We start from the raw sequence: 19,424 nt of genomic DNA, 5'->3' as shown, positions 1-19,424 counted from the left end.
GAAGAGTGGTTTCTTGGTGTTGGAGACCTAAATTTTGTTCTTCTTGTTGGGCTCTGACTCTGCGGGTTTAGATATTGCAATTGCGGCCATCACGATTCTCTATCTCAATAATCCTCTTTAGTCTATAGCTCTCTCTTTCTTATCGAGCAGGAAAAAAATGGAAAAGCAGAGGGAGGACGTTACGGGCTAGTGCTTATATAGGGCGAGAGTGTGTAGGAGAGGTGGGGCCAATAGGGATGACACGTGGTGGGATTCTAGTGGTTAAAGTCTAGTTCAAAAAATAACGGAAAACTTGGGTTGTTCCTTGTGAACAAGTGGCTGTTATTTGATTGAAAAATGATCAACACACATCACTTTTTACAACAACACAACTATATTTTAAAATGAAAGGTAGTTTAGTAAAATACTTTATAAAAATAACATCACTTTATAAAAATAATCTCACTTTAAAACAAGTGGTGTAAAATATATTGTGAAATATATTGTGTAGATATCATTATTCTATTTGATTTGAGCAACTTGACGCTATATTGCTCTCTTTCAAAACTTGAATTGAATGGTTCTTTTGTTATTCCGATAGGAAAAACCTTTTCATCATCTATTTCTCATCATCTATGATGTAGTCTTAGATGATAGGTTCTAATGCAGCACAAGAGATATCAGGGAAGGATCAGAAAATTCAGCCATGAATGGTGGAAGATTGCAGTAGCTTTCCAAACGAGATCAAGATAGCCAAGTCTTTATTTTTTGCAGATTTTATTTCCATTCAAATAAAGTTTCCTTAGTTGTTAATTTTACAGCAAGCTCGTTTCCATTTTGAATAAGTTTCCTTAATTGTTCTACCTTCCTTTATATGAGGACTGAGTATTGTAATCGGGATATCATTGATTCAAAGCAAAAAGTATTACTTTGGTGTTTTTTCCAATTTATTTGGATTCCATTGTTTGTAGGAAACACAGATGTCCTATTTTTTTTTTTTTTTTTTGTCTTTGTTGCTTTCCACTACGCCAATTTGGCATCAGAGCATGGTTGTGGCTGGCTCAATGGCAAGAAATGAAAACAATCAATCCCAGAATGAGGGTCCTGGTGCGCAAGCCCTTTGGGAATCTATCCAAGCACAGAACCAACAAAACCAAGAACGATTTGAAGGGATCGAACGCATGCTACAGGAGATTCAAAGGTCTATCACTAATGTCCATATGGATGGCAATAGGGACCACAACGAAAGGAGGCTAGGAGGGGGCAGAGGATTTAGACCACCACGGCAAGACCATGCTGGAGATAACTCCTCCAGTGATGAAGAACTTGAGAACTTGGTGGGAGGAGGAAACCAAAGAGCTCGGGATGGTAATACCAACTTTAATATTAAAATTGACTTACCGTGTTTTAACGGTCATCTCCATGTCAAAAGTTTCCTTGATTGGCTCCTAGAGGTAGAAAACTTCTTCGACTATATGCAGATACCAAAGGCTCAGCAAGTTAAATTGGTGGCCTATAAGCTATGCGGTGGAGCATCTGCTTGGTGGGAACAAACGCAGAATAACCGAAGGCGCCAGGGTAAACAACCCGTCCATGTGTGGCCTAAAATGAAGAGATTGATGAGAGCACGATTTCTTCTGCTAGACTATGAGCAACTTCTATATCAGCAATACCAAAATTGCCGACAAGGTGCTAGGACCATCAATGAGTAAACTGAAGAGTTTTATCGCCTGAATTCTCGGAACAACCTTGCGGAAACTGAGGGGTAGCAAGTGGCGAGGTACATTGGTGGGTTGCACGTCACCATACAGGATAAAGTTACACTGCACGCCGTATGGACCCTATCAGAAGCAGTCAACTTAGCCATGAAGATTGAATCACAGCTTACCCGTCCCCCTACCAGAGCGCCGAGTGTCACTCCATCAACTAAAGGGGCCGAGCTGCCAAAATCCTTACAGCAAACCAATAGCCATAAAGTGTTTCCACTGCAACCAACCAGGACATCTCTCCAACGAGTGTCCCACGCGTAAGTCTATCAACCTGGTGGATGGTGATGATCCAACTAAGGGGATGAAGGGGACCTGGTGAACTGTGTTATCCAGAGGCTACTCTTGGCGCCGAAACAAGAAGATCATACCTAGAGGCATGTTATATTCAAAACCCGCTGCACCATCAATCAAAGAGTTTGCAACTTGATCATTGATAGCGGGAGCTACGAACATATCGTATCAAGGGTGCGGGTTTCCACCTTATAGCTGAACACACAGAAGCACCCTAAACCGTATGAAACTAGTTGGATCAAGAAGGGTGCCGAAACAATGGTAACTACCACCTGTCGTGTCCCATTTTCAATCGGTAAATTCTATAACGACGTGGTAGATTGCGATGTTGTGGAGATGGATGCCTGTCATGTGATACTCGGAAGGTCGTGGCAGTACGATGTGGACACCACGTATAAGGGGCGCGACAATACTTATACATTTTGGTGGCATGAACGGAAAGTAGTGTTGCTGCCCACAGGAGAACGACCTCATGATGCTACGGTGCTTGAGAAGAAAGCTAATTTCCTCACCATACCAGAAGACCAGTTCTTAATTGACGCAAAAGAGTGTGGGGAAATCATAACGCTGGTTGTGAAGGGTAGAGCAGAGGAAGCAGTTTTTGAGTCACCTCCACTTGTTCGGCACTACTAGAGGAATTTTCAGATATTGCTCCACAGGATTTACCAGTTGGATTTCCTTCCCTACGTGACATTCAACACTACATTGATCTGGTACCAGGCGCCAGTCTCCCCAATCTACCTCACTACCGTATGAGTCCCAACGAGGACAAGATCCTACAAGATCAGGTAGAGGACCTCATCCGTAAGGGACTCATTCGAGAAAGCATGAGCCCATGCGCTGTCCCAGCGTTGCTTACTCCAAAGAAAGATGGTAGCTGGAGGATGTGCGTGGACAGTCGCGCCATCAATAAGATCACGATAAAGTATAGGTTCCCTATACCACGGCTGAATGATATGTTAGATATGTTTGCAGGATCGAAGGTCTTTTCAAAGCTCGACTTGAGAAGTGATTACCACCAAATAAGAGTTCGGCCTGGCAATGAGTGGAAAACAGCTTTCAAAACAAAGGAGGGACTCTACGAGTGGCTGGTCATGCCCTTCGGTTTGTCCAATGCACCCAACACCTTCATGAGAGTCATGCACCAAACTCTCAAACCTTTCATCGGCAAGTTCGTTGTCGTGTATTTTGACGATATCCTCCTATACAGTCAAGATGAACGGCAACACATGGAGCATTTGAGGGAAGTACTTTCAGTTTTGAGGGAAAATAAATTGTACATCAATTTGAAGAAATGTAATTTTCTCACCAGCAGGTTGTTATTCCTTGGCTTCGTTGTTGGCACGGAAGGGGTGCATGTAGATGAAGAAAAAGTCTGAACCATCCTGGAGTGGCCTTCCCATCCACCATTACCCAAGTCCAAAGTTTGCATGGGCTAGCCACCTTCTATCGGCGTTTTATCCGAAATTTTAGCACACTTGCTGCACCTATCAAGGAATGTATGAAGAAGGGGCGATTTCATTGGGGCGAAGACCAAGATGTGAGTTTTGCTATCATTAAGGAGAAGTTGTCTACAGCCCTTGTTTTGAGAAGTTGTTTGAAGTGGAGTGCGATGCTTCCACCGTTGGTATCGGGGCCGTTCTCTCACAAGAAGGCAGACCTGCTGAGTTTTTCAGTGAGAAGTTAAATGAGGCACAATGCAAGTGGATTTTCAATGAGCTAGAGTTTTATGCAATCATCAGGGCATTGAAACACTGGGAGCACTACCTAATCCAATGCGAGTTTGTACTATACAATGATCACCATGCCCTGAAATTCTTCAACAATTAAAACCATGTGAACCGAATGCATGCAAGGTGGGTTACATCCATACAAAAATTTACCATGGTCCTTAAGTACAAGTTTGGGCAACACAACAAAGTTGTTGATGCTCTCAGCCGACGGGGAGAGCTTTTGATCACCCTACAGACTGAGATCACTGGTTTTAAACAGCTTAAAGACCTCTATGTGGAGGATGAAGATTTTGCAGAAGTATAGAGGGGGTGCAAACTCAAACAACCTGCAACTGACTTCGACATTCAAGACGAGTACCTATTTCAGGGCAACCAGCTTTGCCTACCACGGGCATCCTTACGTTAACTCTTAGTTTGTGAATTGCATGGGGGTGGTCTAGGAGGTCATGTGGGAAGAGATTAAGACCATAGCCTTAGTGGTCGAACGTTACTATTGGCCCCAATTGAGGAGAGACGTGGGAAGATTTGTTCAAAAATCCCCATCTGTCAAGTGGGGAAAGGGCAATCGCAAAATACTGGATTATACACCCCCTGCCTGTACCAGAGAACATTTGGAAGGATGTAAGTATGGACTTTGTGCTTGGTCTCCCACGAACTCAACGAGGAGTGGATTCTGTCTTTGTAGTTGTCGATCGGTTCTAAAAAATGGCTCATTTTATTCCTTGTCGAAAGACGGCCGATGCATCTAACGTTGCCCACATTTTCTTTAAGGAAGTTGTGCGACTTCATGGAATTTCGAAGTCAATCACCTCAGATAGAGACGTCAAATTCCTCAGCCATTTTTGGATCACCCTCTGGAAGAAGTTTGACATGAGCCTTAAGTACAGCAGCACTTGCCACCCACAAACAAATAGTCAAACAGAAGTGACCAACCAAACATTGGGCAACATGGTCCGATGCAATTCAGGGGACAAACAGAAACAATGGGACGTCTGCCTTCCGCAGGTGGAATTTGCTTTCAATAACAAGGTCAATCAATCAACTGGGAAGACGCCCATTGAAATTGTTTATACTCGACCTCAGAAGCACACCTTAGACTTAATTCCTCTTCCTAAGCTCCCTGGACTCAGTACAGAAGCAGAGAGCATGGCAACAAGAATCCAGCAAGTTCGTTCGGATGTTCGTCTTAATTTGGAAAGAGCTAACTCACGCTACAAGCAAGCAGCGGACAAATATAGGCGGCTAAAATTTTTCGAGAGGGGGACTTGGTGATGGTTCATCTTCGCAAACAACGTTTTCCTGCAGGGACCTACAACAAGTTGCAGAATAAAAAGTTTGGCCCATGTCGGATTGTCAAGAGGATTAATGATAATGCGTATGTTGTTGACCTCCCTGATAATATGTCGATCTCTTCTACTTTCAACGTGGCAGATATCTTCGAGTACCATTCACCAGATGAGCTACTCTACCCTAAACACAGCTGGAGGTCGAGCTTCATCCCAAGTGGAGAAGAATCTGATGTAGAACGCGAGATATCAGAGAAGGACCAGAAAATTCAGCCAAGAATGGTGGAAGGTTGCTACAGCTTTCCAAACGAGATCAAGATAGCCAAGTCTTTATTTTCTGCAGATTTTATTTCCATTCGAATAAAGTTTCCTTAGTTGTTAATTTTACAGCAAGCTCCTTTCCATTCTAAATAAGTTTCCTTAATTGTTCTACCTTCCTTTATATGAGGACTGAGTATTGTAATTGGGATATCATTGATTCAAAGCAAAAAGTATTACTGTGGTGTTTTTTCCAATTTATTTGGATTCCATTGTTCGTAGGAAACACAGATTTTTTTTTTTTTTTTTTTTTTTTTTTTTTTTGTCTTTGTTGCTTTCCGCTACGCCAGGTTCACAAGTGAAATATCATATATAATCTTCAATCATCTAATGACACATCATAAAATAATTAAAAGATTATGAGAATTAAGGTGATAAGTAGCATTACTCATTCGGATATAGGTCCAACTTTCTCACCACTTAAAAGATTAAGAATTATAGGATGAGTTAGCTTAAAAAGTGAATATATGAGATCAAATTCTTTATGTATCAAAATTAATCCTATTCACTCATTTTTTTATAAGATAAATCTAATAATTTTTAATATCATTAATGTTTTCATATTTCTTTCATTCAAAAATGAAATAACTCAAATCTTCTCGTGAGTTTTTCTTAATGACTCTTCATCCAATCATTACCAAAACATATAAATCAAAACAACTTTTACAAATCCAAATATAAAATTTTCCTTAAAAATCATATTCAAACAACTTTCAATTTTATCAAGATTCTTCTCTCTAATTTCTTAGAACCAAATAAACAATACATCTCAAAAGCATTTTTAAATTTATCGAAATTTCTCATAACAACGTGACGATGGGTACAAAAACAACGTTAACATCTATTTCGTTAGGTGTAGAGTTTAGTATACATCATGTTCACAAATTTACGACTCATGTGATAGAATTTTCGCAAGGGATAGCATTTTTTGTTGAAGTTAACATGATTATAAACCAAGAATATGTTACTTGCCTAGTAGTATTATTTACCCGAAGCTTGTTTTGGAGGGGGAAGAATTTTATATTTTTCCCTTAACTTATTGCTTCAAATGCAAAACTTTTAGAGAAATATTTTAGTCACAAAAAAATTACATAAAATTAAACTTACAAACTAACGTATTTTGATATTGTATGTTAGATTGTAAAGCTGTTTTTTTTTTTTATAGGAAATCCAACTCTTCATTCATATGATAAAACGGTTTACAAAGAAGAATCAAGCCAAATGAAATTAGCAATTACATCCGGGTAAGAACCCCACCATAAACTAATTTCTGAGACACCCAAACCAAGATTGGCAAGAGTATGAGATACTGTATTGCAGCTTCTATTTGCATGTTTTAGAACACATGTTTGAAAACGATGCATTAACTTCCTGACTTCACTAACCATGTTCCCCATTGTGCCCATAAACTATCCATTACGATTAAACTCATTTACAACCAAGAGAGAATCTGATTCAATTGAAAAATGATAGATGCCAAGATGAAGACACAACTGTAGCCCCCTAAGGACTGCTAGACCTTCAAGCTCAAGAAGATTTAGACTTGCCCTTTCTCTTATCGCTGCTGCCATTATAACTTCACCCTTTGAATCTCTCAACATAGCAGCTATACCTGCCACAGATCCATCTTGAGAGAAAGCTCCATCTACATTCAATTTGAAAGTGCCAGGTGGTGGCACTTCCCATCTGCAGTGCTGCCTAATTACAGATAGAGGTTTGTTCCTCAATTCATGAAACCCTTTTTGCATAGCCAAGGCACTTCCCAATATATCTTCAGCATGAACATCTTTTCCCTAAAAAATCTTCCTATTTTTTCTATACCTGTAGCTCCAGCATATTAAAGAGAACAACTCCTACAGCTCGGCATAGTTATAGAGTTGCATTTTTAAAGCAGCATCAATAAAGGAGCTGAAGTCATCAACTTGTAACTGCTTTGGGAAGTTTCTAATCCAGACTTCTTTTATCGATGGGTAGGAGAGTAGCACATGCAAAATATTTTCTCTACTATTATTATAGAAAACACAATTTTCTGCAATATTTACATGTTTCTTCCAAAGATTATGCTTAGTAGGTAAAACTCCTTTGACAGCTTTCCATGAAAACACTCTTATATTTTTAGGGAGTTTCATATTCCAGATAGACTTCCACAATTTCCTTAAAAGAGCAGTATTTGATGCTTCACCACTTTGTGTCACCATATTAACTGATCTAAAAAAACTATAACATTTCTTGACTGTGTATCTACCTTGAGCTTCAATCGTCCAGCAAGTCACATCTGAATTTCCTTAACTAAGCACAATCTTCATGATCTGAAGTGCCATTGCAAGAGGGAACATGGTTATAATTTTGTTAACATCCCAAACTGTCTGCCCAGGGAGAAATAAGGAATTCACAGTGGCTTCCTCTGCACCTATAACAGACATAGAGTTCATATCAACAATCCTTTTAAAACCCGGTACCCATACATCAGTTTATACTTTCCCTATGTTCCCCAAACCTATTCTCCATCTGCACCCTTCCTTCAGCTTTGAAATTGTGCCCCAAATTCCTCTCCAAACAAAGGAAGGATTGCTTCCCAAATCAGCTTCTAGAAAGTGGTTCTTTGGAAAATATTTTGCCTTAAACAAACTGTGTAGCAATGAGTCTATATTTGTCATTATGCGCCATCCCTGCTTGGCCAAAAGTGCATCCTTAAAGATCCTCAAATCCTTGAATCCCATTCCACCCTCCTTTTTTGTTTCACACATCTTCTTCCAACTCGTCCAATGAATTTTCTTCTCTTCTTTTTTCTACCCCCACTAGAATTTTGCCATCATTTATTCAAGATCATGACACAAAGAAGATGGAAGCTTAAAACAGCTCATGGAATAGGTAGGAATAGCTTGGGCTACAGCTTTAATCAACACCATTTCCTCCAACCGAGAGTACCTTTTCTTTCCCTCCTTACAGCTTCTTCCACATTCGATGCTTTATTTCAGAAAAAGCTCTTGTCTTTGACCTCCCAACAAAAGATGGGAGTCCTAAATACTTTTCATACTCCTAACTTTGTTCTACTCCCCAAAAGTCCATAATTGCATCCTTAGTTGGTTGTTGCACATTTGACCTGAACACAAGGCCTGTTTTTCTTTTATGTTAATCACTTGACCAGAAGATGCTTCATAAAAGTTGAGAAGTGATTGAATTTTCTGATTTTCTTGCATATTTGCCTTACAAAATAAAAGGTTATCATCTGTAAAAAGTAAATGAGAGATCTTGCGAGCACCTCTACAAATCTTCACAGCTGAAATTTCCCCTCTTCTCTCAGCATGTTTGATCAATGAGATCAAACCTTCAGTACATAGTAAGAATAAGTAAGGTGAAAGAGGGTCACCTTGTCTCAAGCCCCTAGATGGAACAAATGGACCTTTTGGCGCACCATTAACCATAACTAAAAAAGAAACAGTTTTAACACACATCATAATGAGATGGATCCATCGAGCATTAAAACCCATTGCCTCCATAACCACTTGTAAATATGGCCATTCAACACGGTCATAAGCTTTGCTAATATCCAACTTAATGGACATAGATCCATTCTTGCCTTGTCTTTTATTCCTAAAAAAATGCATCACCTCATATGCCACTAGAATATTATCAGTAATGATCCTTCGCAGTACAAAAGCACATTGATTTTTTGAGATAATTACATCAAGTACACTCTTAAGCCTATTTGCAAGAACTTTAGCCACTAATTTATACAAAAACATTGCATAAACTAATAGGCTTGAACTCAGAAATTTTCTCAAGCTTGTTTTGCTTTGGAATCAGAGCTATGAACGTATGATTAAGAGAGCAAGGAAGAGTACCAGTTCTGAGGGAGGACAGCACTCCATTTGTTACCTCATCACCCACAATATGCCAATATTGTTGAAAGAAGACAGGCGCCATTCCATCAGGTCCAAGAGACTTCATTGGGGCCATTTGATTCAAAGCTGTCTTGACCTCATCTCAATGAAAATCTTTCAGTAACTAAACATTCATTTGTTCAGACACTCGACCACTTAAACCTTCCAAAAAATCCCAATTATTATTTCTAATATCAGATTGGAACAAATTCCGGAAAAAGCTTTCAATCAGCTGGTCTCTCTCCTCCTCAAATCTCCATATACCCTGCTCATCCTTTAGTCCATTAATAAGGTTCTTTTTCTTCCTTTGTGAAGCCTTATGATGGAAAAATTTTGAGTTCATATCACCCCCTTAAGCCACAAAACTTTAGCTCTTTGGTGCCAAAGAATTTCCTCCCTCTCTAGCCAAACTTGCACATTATTCCTTGCTATTGCCAATTCATCTTTTGTGACTTGTCTTGGATCTGTCATTTGCATTCTATGGAGAGTAGCTCGTGCTCTCCTCAGATTCTTATGCACTTTGCCAAATTTCTTCTCATTCTAGACTTCTAGACCTCTGCTACAAACCTTGATCTTTTGAGATATTGCCATTAAATCATTGCCTCCAACAACTTCTTGCCAATGTCGTGAAATAACTTCTTCACACTCATCATCTTCTATCCACATGGTCTCAAACCTGAATAGCTTAGTTCTGCTTCTAGCCAATCCATCACTTAGAGAAAGTGATATCGGTAGATGATCAGAATATGCAGCAGAGCAGTGGAATACTTGAGCTTGTGGAAAACATTCCTGCCATTTCATATTAGCAACAAAACGGTCAAGCCTTTCACTCATCACCTGTTGATTTTGTCTCCTACTAGACCACGTGTATTTAGTACCTTGAAACCCCAAGTTTAGCAGATGGCAGTCATCAAGAGCATCTCTAAAGGCATGCATCAACCTCTCTTGCCTTGGTCTTCCACCCAACTTTTCATAGTTGCTCAGCACCTCATTGAAATCGCCACAGACCAACCATGGGATATCTTGAGGTTCCCTTAAAAGTTGAATTAAATCCCAGGTCTCTCCTCTTCTTTCAGTTTTTGGATGTCCATATAATCCTGTAAACTTCCACTAAATTCCTTTACTCGGGTCCTCTAGCTTTGCATCAATATGAAAGAAAGAGTAGCTCTTGATACTCAAACTAATCTCATTCTTCCACATGAGAGCCAGACCTCCACTCCTCCCTTCACTCGGTACAACAAAACAGCCGTCAAAATCCACCCTTATTCAAATTCTTTCCATAGCAGTAGCTGCCAACTTTGTTTCCAGCAAGAACACAACCGTGGGGACTTCCCTCATGATGAGATCATGAAGAGCTCGAACTCCCCGTGGGTCCCAAGCCCACGGGAGTTCCAACTAATGAGTTTCATTGTTTGCGGCGGGGCTGCTTAGCAGCCTCCACCATTATTCTTTCATCAAACTCAACTATATTTTCTTTTGTTTTCTCATTTTTCAAACGTTTTGTTTCAGACGAGGTCAGTGTTATGGCCTTTATTTTTCCTTTAGTATCTTGGAGCATAGGAATTATTATTGGGCTTCCAAGAGAATATGGACATACACGAGTCCATTTCCTCCATGGTCTCCCTCGTTTGGGCCGGGAAGTTGGATCAACTAGACCCAATTCATCTACTAATTTAAGCCCACCTCCAGACGTATAAAGGGAACCGTCATTCTGGACCAAAGTTGATTTTGGAATGGACTCATCTTTCAAACTCCTGTTAGAGTCAATATCAGTCAGAGTGTTTATTTATTTACCCGTGATAGCCTCATCCCTTCTTGACTGTTCCTCCTGCAGGTTTCCCATTCCCCCATCTAGTCTAGCTATCGTATGAGGTAAGGCCTCTTTTCCCCTCATTAATCCAGCATGGCAGTCTGTACTTGTGGCCTTAGTTGAGTTGACTTCGTGTGCCACAGTGCCTTGAATCATGCTTCCACCTGCACTCCCAAGATAGAAGGATCTGAGATTACACCTGTTTTTTCCGAATTTGCTCCATTACCTTTGGAACTTGTACAAGGTGGCAAAACAAGAACCTCTTTGCCTTGCTTGACCTAGTGGTTTCGGTGGTTCACAGAGGAGGCCCCTGCTCGGAGCCATGGCCCATATGGATAATCATCTTCCTTCTGTGTTTCACTAGTTTTCATCCTCTCTTCACAATCTTTATAACTGTGACCCAATATACCATAAATATAACAGAATGTAGGTAACCTTTCATACGTGAAACAAACCCAGCAAACACCTTGTGAAGGTATGTTAATGCATTTACTTCATAGCAGAGGTTTTGTGACATCAAAGCTAACCCTGATTCTGATGAACTCACCCCATGCAACTTCATTTTTCTCAATATTGATCTCCTCTACCGAACATATGTTGTTATCGATTTTCCTCACCACCCTCTCATTCATGGCTCCCAAAGGTAGGTCGTATAGTCTTATCCAGAAAGAAGACAACATTATCTTAACTTTGTTTGCCTGTAAGCCCCCTACGAAGTGTTTCACCAAGACTAGATGCCTATCAAAAGGCCAAGGGCCTTTGAGTTGCACCCTGGCCTTTTCCTTCTGATCTTTGAATTCCACCAGAAGCAGTTTAGAGCCCAGCTCCTTAATCCAAATTCTCTTTACTGGTCTCCATAGTTTCAGCAAAGTTTGTTTAAAAGCCTCTCGGTTGTAATCTTTCTCTGTGAGTAGAGACACTAGGAGACAATGCTCTCCCCTTTGGTTCGTTTTGTCGAGCAGTTCCTCTTCCACTATAAGCTCCTCATTTTCTTGTTCCGACAAAGACATTCGTTTACATAAATCTTCTAAAGACTCTTCCATGATGGAAGAGTTTTGAGACCTGTACTTGAGACAGGGAAAAAACCTCCACGATCGTAGGAGCTCTCGAGATGAGGGAACCTAAAATTATGCAAAGCTCATTGTTTGATTATGTAAAGCTACTTTTATTGTAAAGTAGATCTAACATATCATATGAAACCATGTCAATTTATGTATTTACTTTTATATGATCTTTTTGTGACTGTAACAGTTCTCAAACTTTTAACCACTTGGCTTGATTTTTGTAATCAAAATATATAAATGGACCTCTGTTAATACTAAACTAAATAAATGGACAAAATCAAACTGAATCAACCTACTACAATCGAGTCTAAAATATTAAATACTAATGATTTTGTGCACGGACATAGACCGTTGCATGAAAAACTGCACAAAACTGGTTTGTGTCCCAATTAACTTGGACCGCTGGTGATTGACATTCTTAATAGGTACGATTAATCCTATAATTCTCATGCAACCAGTCCTAAAATCTTAAACTTTGAGGCCCCCCCCATATACACATTTACATCTTCTCAAGTGTACTCTAGCCCAATAGTGTTAGTCATGGAAACTAAGTCTAAAAATAGAAGTTTTGAGAGTTTGAGGAAGAGGTTACATTGTGAAGGATGTTTTGTGGTAGAAGTAATGGGGAAAGGGGGAGGAATGGTTCTGTTATGGAACTCAAATGTGAGGATTGAAATTTTTAACTACTCACAAAGGCACATAAATGCTTGGGTAGAATATGAACGGGAGAAGACATGGCTGCTCACTTATTTCTATGGGCAACCTGATACTACAAAAAGAAATGAATCATGGCTACTTTTGAAATGCTTTAAGCCTTTAGATGATGTAGGGTGGTGCATAGTGGGGGGTTTCAATGAAATCCTCACTAATGATGAAGGGGAAGAGCAAGACCAGAAGGTCAAATGGTGTTGTTTAGGGAAGTTATGAATTAAGGTAATCTCTATTATCTTAGCTGGAAGGGAGAAAAGTCCACATGGAGTAACTCACATGGGGATGAAACATTTACTAACGAAATGTTAGACAGGGCAATGGCCAAACCCTGAGTGGTTTGATATTTACAAGGAGTCGTGGGTGGAAGTTATGGTGGCAAAAACCTCAGACCACAAGCCTTTGCTAGTGCATTTACTAAAACATAAAGAAAAAAGATGGGGAAGGCAGAGAGCATTTAAATATGAGGCAAGTTGGGCCCTTGAGAAAGACTGTAATGTGGTTTTAAAAGAGGCTTGGAAGAGAAAAGAAGATGAAGGAATTCTGCCCAAATCTGTGGTTGGTCTATTGCAAAGAAGTAGGGTAGCTTTTCAGAGGTAGAGTAACCAGAGAAGAATGGGGGTGAAAAGGAGATAGAAGCAAAAACAAAGATGCTACAAAGATTGCAAACATAAGAGAACAGCAGCAATATTGTTGAGATAAGGAGAGTAAAAGAAGAGTTGAATCTTTTGCTAGAGAAGGAAGATCTTAGATGGAGACAAAGGGCCAAAAAGAATTGGTACAAGCATGAAGATAGGAATACAAAATATTTCCATGCTTGTGCCAATCAAAGGAGAAGAAAGAATCTTATTAAAGAAGTGGAAGATGAGTGTAACAAAAGGGCTAAGGGGCATAAGGAAATTGAAGCAACTTTCAGGAAATATTTTGAGAAACTGTTTTAGTCTACAAATCCCAGTATTGAGGAAATTGAGGAGTGTTTGGTGGGTTTGGAAACAAATGTCACAGCTGAGATGGATGACAGATTGATGAGGAGTTTTTCTAGAATGGAGGTGGAAGAAGCTATGAAGCAAATGGCTCCACTAAAAGCCCTTGGACCATATGGGTTTGACCTATGTTTCTACCAGAACCACTGGGAGGTGGTTTCATATGAGGTCTATCAAGCTGCTATGTCGTTTCTAAATGGTAATCCTTTGGATCCCTCACTTAATTACACTTATATAGCCTTGATCCCTAAGTGTAAAGAACCAAAGAAAGTCAATGAGTATAGGCCAATAAGTCTTTGCAATGTCATGTACAAAATAGTCTCCAAAACAATCTCAAATAGGTTCAAGCTAGTTCTTTCTGACATAATATCCCCAACCCAAAGTCCTTTTCTACCTGGGAGGTTGATAAATGATAATATTACGGTGGCTTATGAGTTGCTAGATTCAATGAAAACTAGGAAGAGGGGGATGGTGGGGACCATGACCATAAAATTAGATAATAATCCCTATGATCATGTTGAGTGGGGATTTTTGGAGGTTGTGATGAAAAAATTGGGGTTTAGTGAGAAGTCGGTGATGCTTGTCATGAACTGTGTCAAATATGTTTCCTATTCAGTTTTGATTAATGGGACTCCAGGGTATAAGTTCTGGCCTAAAAGGGGTTTGAGCCAGGGTGACCCTATGTCACCCTATCTCTTTATTCTCTGTGCTGAAGGATTAAACACTTTATTGAACTCCTATCAAAAACAGAAACTTACAAGAGGGGTGCAAGTGTCTCATGGGGGCACTAGCATTAATCATTTGCTCTTCGCATATGATTGCATCCTTTTTGGGAGGGCTAAGATATAAGAATGGCATAGGCTCCAAGAGGTGTTGAAAAAAATATGAGAAGGCCTCAGGCCAATTTCTGAACAAGGACAAGACTTCAATTTTATTTAGCAGCAATACAAAGGAAGTGGATAAGAAGGTTATCATAGAAGCTGACAATTCTATAGCTTGTGGCAGTTATAAGAAGTACCTAGGTCTCCCTACTATTGCGGGAAGATCTAAGTTTAACACCTTCAGAGTTTTAAAGGAAATGATCTAGCAGAAGATTACAAGCTAAAAAAACGTTTTCTTATCACAAGTTGGCAAAGAATTAATGATCAAGACAGTATTACAGACCATCCCAACTTACATTGTGTGTGTTTTTAAACTCCCTAAGAAGTTGTGCCAAGAGATAAACATGTTACTTTTGAAGTTTTAGTGGGGTAAACAACAGGAAAGCAAGAGTATTCATTGGAGAAAATGGGAGAAGATGGGAATGCAAAAAGGGAAGGGTGGCTTGGGTTTTAGGGACCTAGAGAATTTCAATATTGCTCTCCTAGCAAAGCAAGGGTGGAGATTGCTTAAGAGTCCTGGTACTTTGGCAGCTGTGGTTTTCAAAGAGAAGTACTTTATGCAATCTAATTTTATGGAAGTTAAGTTGAGTTCACAGCCCTCTTTAATTTTGAGAAGTATATGGTCAACTAGAGACCTATTAAAAGAAGGTATAAGGTGGAGAGTGGAAGACAACTGTAAGATAAAAATTTGGGGATCAAAATGGCTACCAATTCCTTCATCTTTTTCCATGCAATCACCAGTTTCTATTTTAAAGGAAAATGCTAAGGTTGAAGAGTTAATTATCAAGCATAAGGGGGAGTGAGATGAGGAAATGATTCGAGAAATTTTTTCAGAGGAAGAGGCTGAGCAGATACTGAGCATTCCCCTGAGCAAAGGCAAGGCTCAAGACAAACTGATCTGGGGTTTATCAAAGAAGGAAGTGTACTCTGTTAGCAGTGTCTATTTCTTGCAAATGGAAAGAAATAAAGAGTAGCATAGGAGATTGCTCAATGGGGGTTAAGATGGATGATAGGTGGAGAAATATTTGGGACCTTGAAGTGCCAAGTGTGACAAAGTTGTTACTTTGGAAAGCTGAGAATGATTTGTTGCCTACAAAAAAGAATTTGTTTAAAAGAAAGGTTGTGGAGGATAAAAGTTGCCCAATTTGCAAAGCAGAGGAAGAAACACCTATGCATGTATTGTGGCAATACCCAACAACAAATGACATATGGGCAGAAGATGGAAGTTGTGTTCAAAAATGGGGTAGAACAGAAGATGAATTTATGTTGTTGTGGGAGAAGTTGATGGGAATGTTGAGTAAGAGCAAGCTGGAAGATAAGGCAATGTTGTTTAGAAGAGTGTGGCTGCAAAGAAATGAGTATGTTTTTTTGAAGAGGTTAATGTGTCCTAAAGTTCTATTGAAAATAGTAAGAAAAGCTCTTCTAGACTACCAGGCTTCTCAGACAAATCAGAAACATGAAAGGCAGGTGCAAGACAATGCTGCTAAGGGCTCACTAAAGTGGGAAAAACCAGGATGTGGATTTGTAAAGGTGAACTAGGATGCTTCTTTAGACATGAAGGGGAAAAGAATGGGGTCTGGTATCATGATTAGGGATGAGGAGGGTGAGGCTTTGGTTGTTGTTTTTGATCAAAAGGTTAATATGGATAGTCCAGTAGTGGCAAAAGTGTTATGCTTTGAGAATGGCTTTGGAGCTATCAGTGAACTCAACATTTAGAATGCCATTTTTGAAAGAGATGCAAGAGCTGTTATAGCGGCAGTTCAAAGTGATGAAGAGGAGCTGTCTTTTTTTGGTTCTTTAGTAGAAGACGTTAGATTATCTTTAAAAACATATTAGATTAGAAACTACAATTTGCTTATAGAGAGAAAAATACAGTGGCACATACTTTAACTAGGAAAGCTTTAAGCTTAATAGAAAAAACAGTGTGGATAGCGGATGTCCCGGACTTCTTTGTAAATTGTCTAGTTAGTGACGAAAGTTGTAATTACTTATTCCTTATTAATGAAAAATAGAGACATTATTTTTCAAAAAAAATACAAAATTAAATAAATGGACGAAATCAAACCGAATCAACCTACTAGAATCGAGTCTAAAATATTAAATACTAATGATTCTGTGCACGGACATAGACTGTTGGCCCAATTAACTTGGCCCGTTGGCGGCTGACATACTTAATTCTCATGTGATCAATCGAATCTTAAACTTTTGAGGCCCCATATACAAATTTACATCTTCTCAAGTGTGCTCTAGCCCAATAATTTTAATTCAATTGTGGGCTTATACGTCCATCTACGGGCCTTAAATAATTTAAGCCTTCCTCCTATTTGTTTGTAATGATGTTTCTGATGACTATGTATTTGCTTTTGTTTATGAATGAATTTGTACTTATGTTTTAGAAAAAAAAAAAAAAAAAACCTTGGTGTTGGTAGTTTTGGAACCCCATATTTTATTTAAATAACAGTCACTTTTTTTGTGAGAGATTGTCGTAGTAAGAAGATTAAACATCTTGAGGGTTACAACCTGTCAACTCAAAACTTGATAGTAACTAACCTCACTATATAAGGAGCGGATTTGAATCATTATAAACACTAAGAACTTCCTATTCTTAAATAATGTGTGATCCTATTCACCATTCTTCTATAATCAATCTGGGTGTTACATATTAAATAAATAAAAATTTGAGGAGAATAAGGAAAAGAAGGAAACCATAACTTCAAGCTTTGAGTATGTAGGAAAGAAAAGAAATTGGTCAGCAAAAGGTCATTTAGATGAATTGAGTTCTTTATAAATAGTAATGAATTGAGATGGTGGAGTGAGTTTTGTAAAACCTTCCTAAAATGAGTTTAAATGTGTTTGAATATTAAGATAAATTAAGATATATTTATGTATAGAAAGTTGAAAAATATTATGGATCTCACGTGTAAAGAGATTTTGAATTGAAATGAATTTAATGACTTAAAAATTAAATATTTAAATATTAGATTTTATTTAAAATTAGATTTAACTGAACTCATTTCACTTCAAATTCAATCGCCATGGTCTATGTGAAGGCTCGACTCTCAATTATTGAGACATTGCAGGCCTAGTGGAAGTGGTCCAAATCTAAATCACTTTAGGATCCAACAAAGATTATTCGCTCTGAACCTTGCTTCCTTTGTGCGTAACATACTTGGATGATTTTTTTCAGTCTTTTATACCACGTGCAATATTATAGATGTTGAGTGAGATCGGAGTTAATTAAAGGAATTATTCAACCTTAAACTAATGGGACAGAGTAAGGACTCATTTTGATGTTGAGATGAGATTAAATGAAAAATTTGTTAATAAGAGTTAAATAGTTTGTAAATAATAGTGAAATAGTTTAAGTGAAAATATTTTATTATGTTTTGAAAAATGAGAGAAAAAAAAGTTGAATAAAAATATTATAAAATTTAAATATTATTATAATATAATTTTTTAAGATTATTTTTATTTTGATACTTGAAACGTTGAGTTTTTTTATGTTTTTTTTAGAAGTTTGTAAAAATTATAATGATTAGGTAATGATTAAATTAAAAAATTAAAAATCTAAAATTAAAAAGTGTTTATACTTTAATGATATTTAGAAAAAAAATGAGATGGGATGAAATCGATTGAGATAGCTATCTGAATGCTAATTGTTCTCATGATGGAGCCTAATTAAGATTTATTTCGTATACATAATCTAGGCCTTACATTTTCGATCGACCAATTGAACATTAGATCAAGCCTAAAAAAAAATGAATTATCTATTAATAAATAAATTAAAAAATGACTAGAAAACGTTTAATTAGCGCGTGGGAAATTGAGAGTAAGAACAAAAAGGGGATTAATGTAGTAATGATGCTTGAACATTAGAACATGTAGTAATGATTTTATTCATCCGAAAAAGCTTGGTAGCCATTTATATAAACTTCATGTTGAAGTTTAATTAATCAACCTATGTAAAAGCCAAAACATGCATCTATCACGTACAAAGAAAAAGTGCTATTAATGTGATTAGCATGAATAAAGCAGTTCTTCCAAACCCTAGCATTTATGGAGTGGCCATGATTAAAAAGGATGTTTCAAGTCAAAGAAACAAGTTCTAGATCCATATTCTCTGGGGTAGATCTAATTGATTGGCGCAGTAATAGGAAGTTCGTCTTTCTTCCTTTTCTTCTTTCTATTTTTTTTTAAATAATAATAATAATGCTAAATACAGTTTAAAATTAAATTTGTAAATTTCTTATATTTTTTAAAAAAAGATAATTTTTTTAAAAAAAAAATTTAAAATCCTATTTAGATGTTGAACTGAATTGAAATAAATTAAATTTTTTACGAATAATATTAAATTGAGACGGTGTAATGAATTTTGTGAAGTCCACTTAAGATGAGTTTATATATATTTAGATGTATTTACGAGAAGTTGAAAGAAATTATGAATCCTACATGTAAAGATGTGTTGAGTTAAAAAAAATTATAAATCTTATATATAAAAATGTTTTAAATTAAATAATATTTAATAATTTGAGAGTTAAATATTTAAATATTAAATTTAATTTAAAATTAAATTAAACTGAATTGATATCTTTCGAATATGAACCTTATGGTACCAAAATAAAAAGAACCTGTCAAATAAGATTTTAATCATTCTCAAAAAAAATATTATCCAAACGCGTTACAGTCCAAATTTCATATGATATTTATTAGAAAGACCA

General features: G+C 37.7%; 1 protein-coding gene across 1 annotated transcript; it reads left to right on the top strand.

Moving 5' to 3' along the window:
- The first annotated feature begins 15,696 nt into the window (after positions 1-15,696).
- Positions 15,697-16,245, top strand: LOC108995212. The gene has a single exon (XM_018970728.1). It carries the CDS (start codon positions 15,697-15,699, stop codon positions 16,243-16,245), a length of 549 nt encoding a protein of 182 aa, XP_018826273.1.
- Positions 16,246-19,424: the final 3,179 nt, after the last annotated feature.

This window comes from Juglans regia, chromosome 11, assembly GCF_001411555.2.
Source record: "Juglans regia cultivar Chandler chromosome 11, Walnut 2.0, whole genome shotgun sequence".
NCBI lineage: Eukaryota > Viridiplantae > Streptophyta > Magnoliopsida > Fagales > Juglandaceae > Juglans > Juglans regia.
Note: the sequence above shows the minus strand (reverse complement) of the source record. Positions and strands in the feature narration are given on the sequence as shown.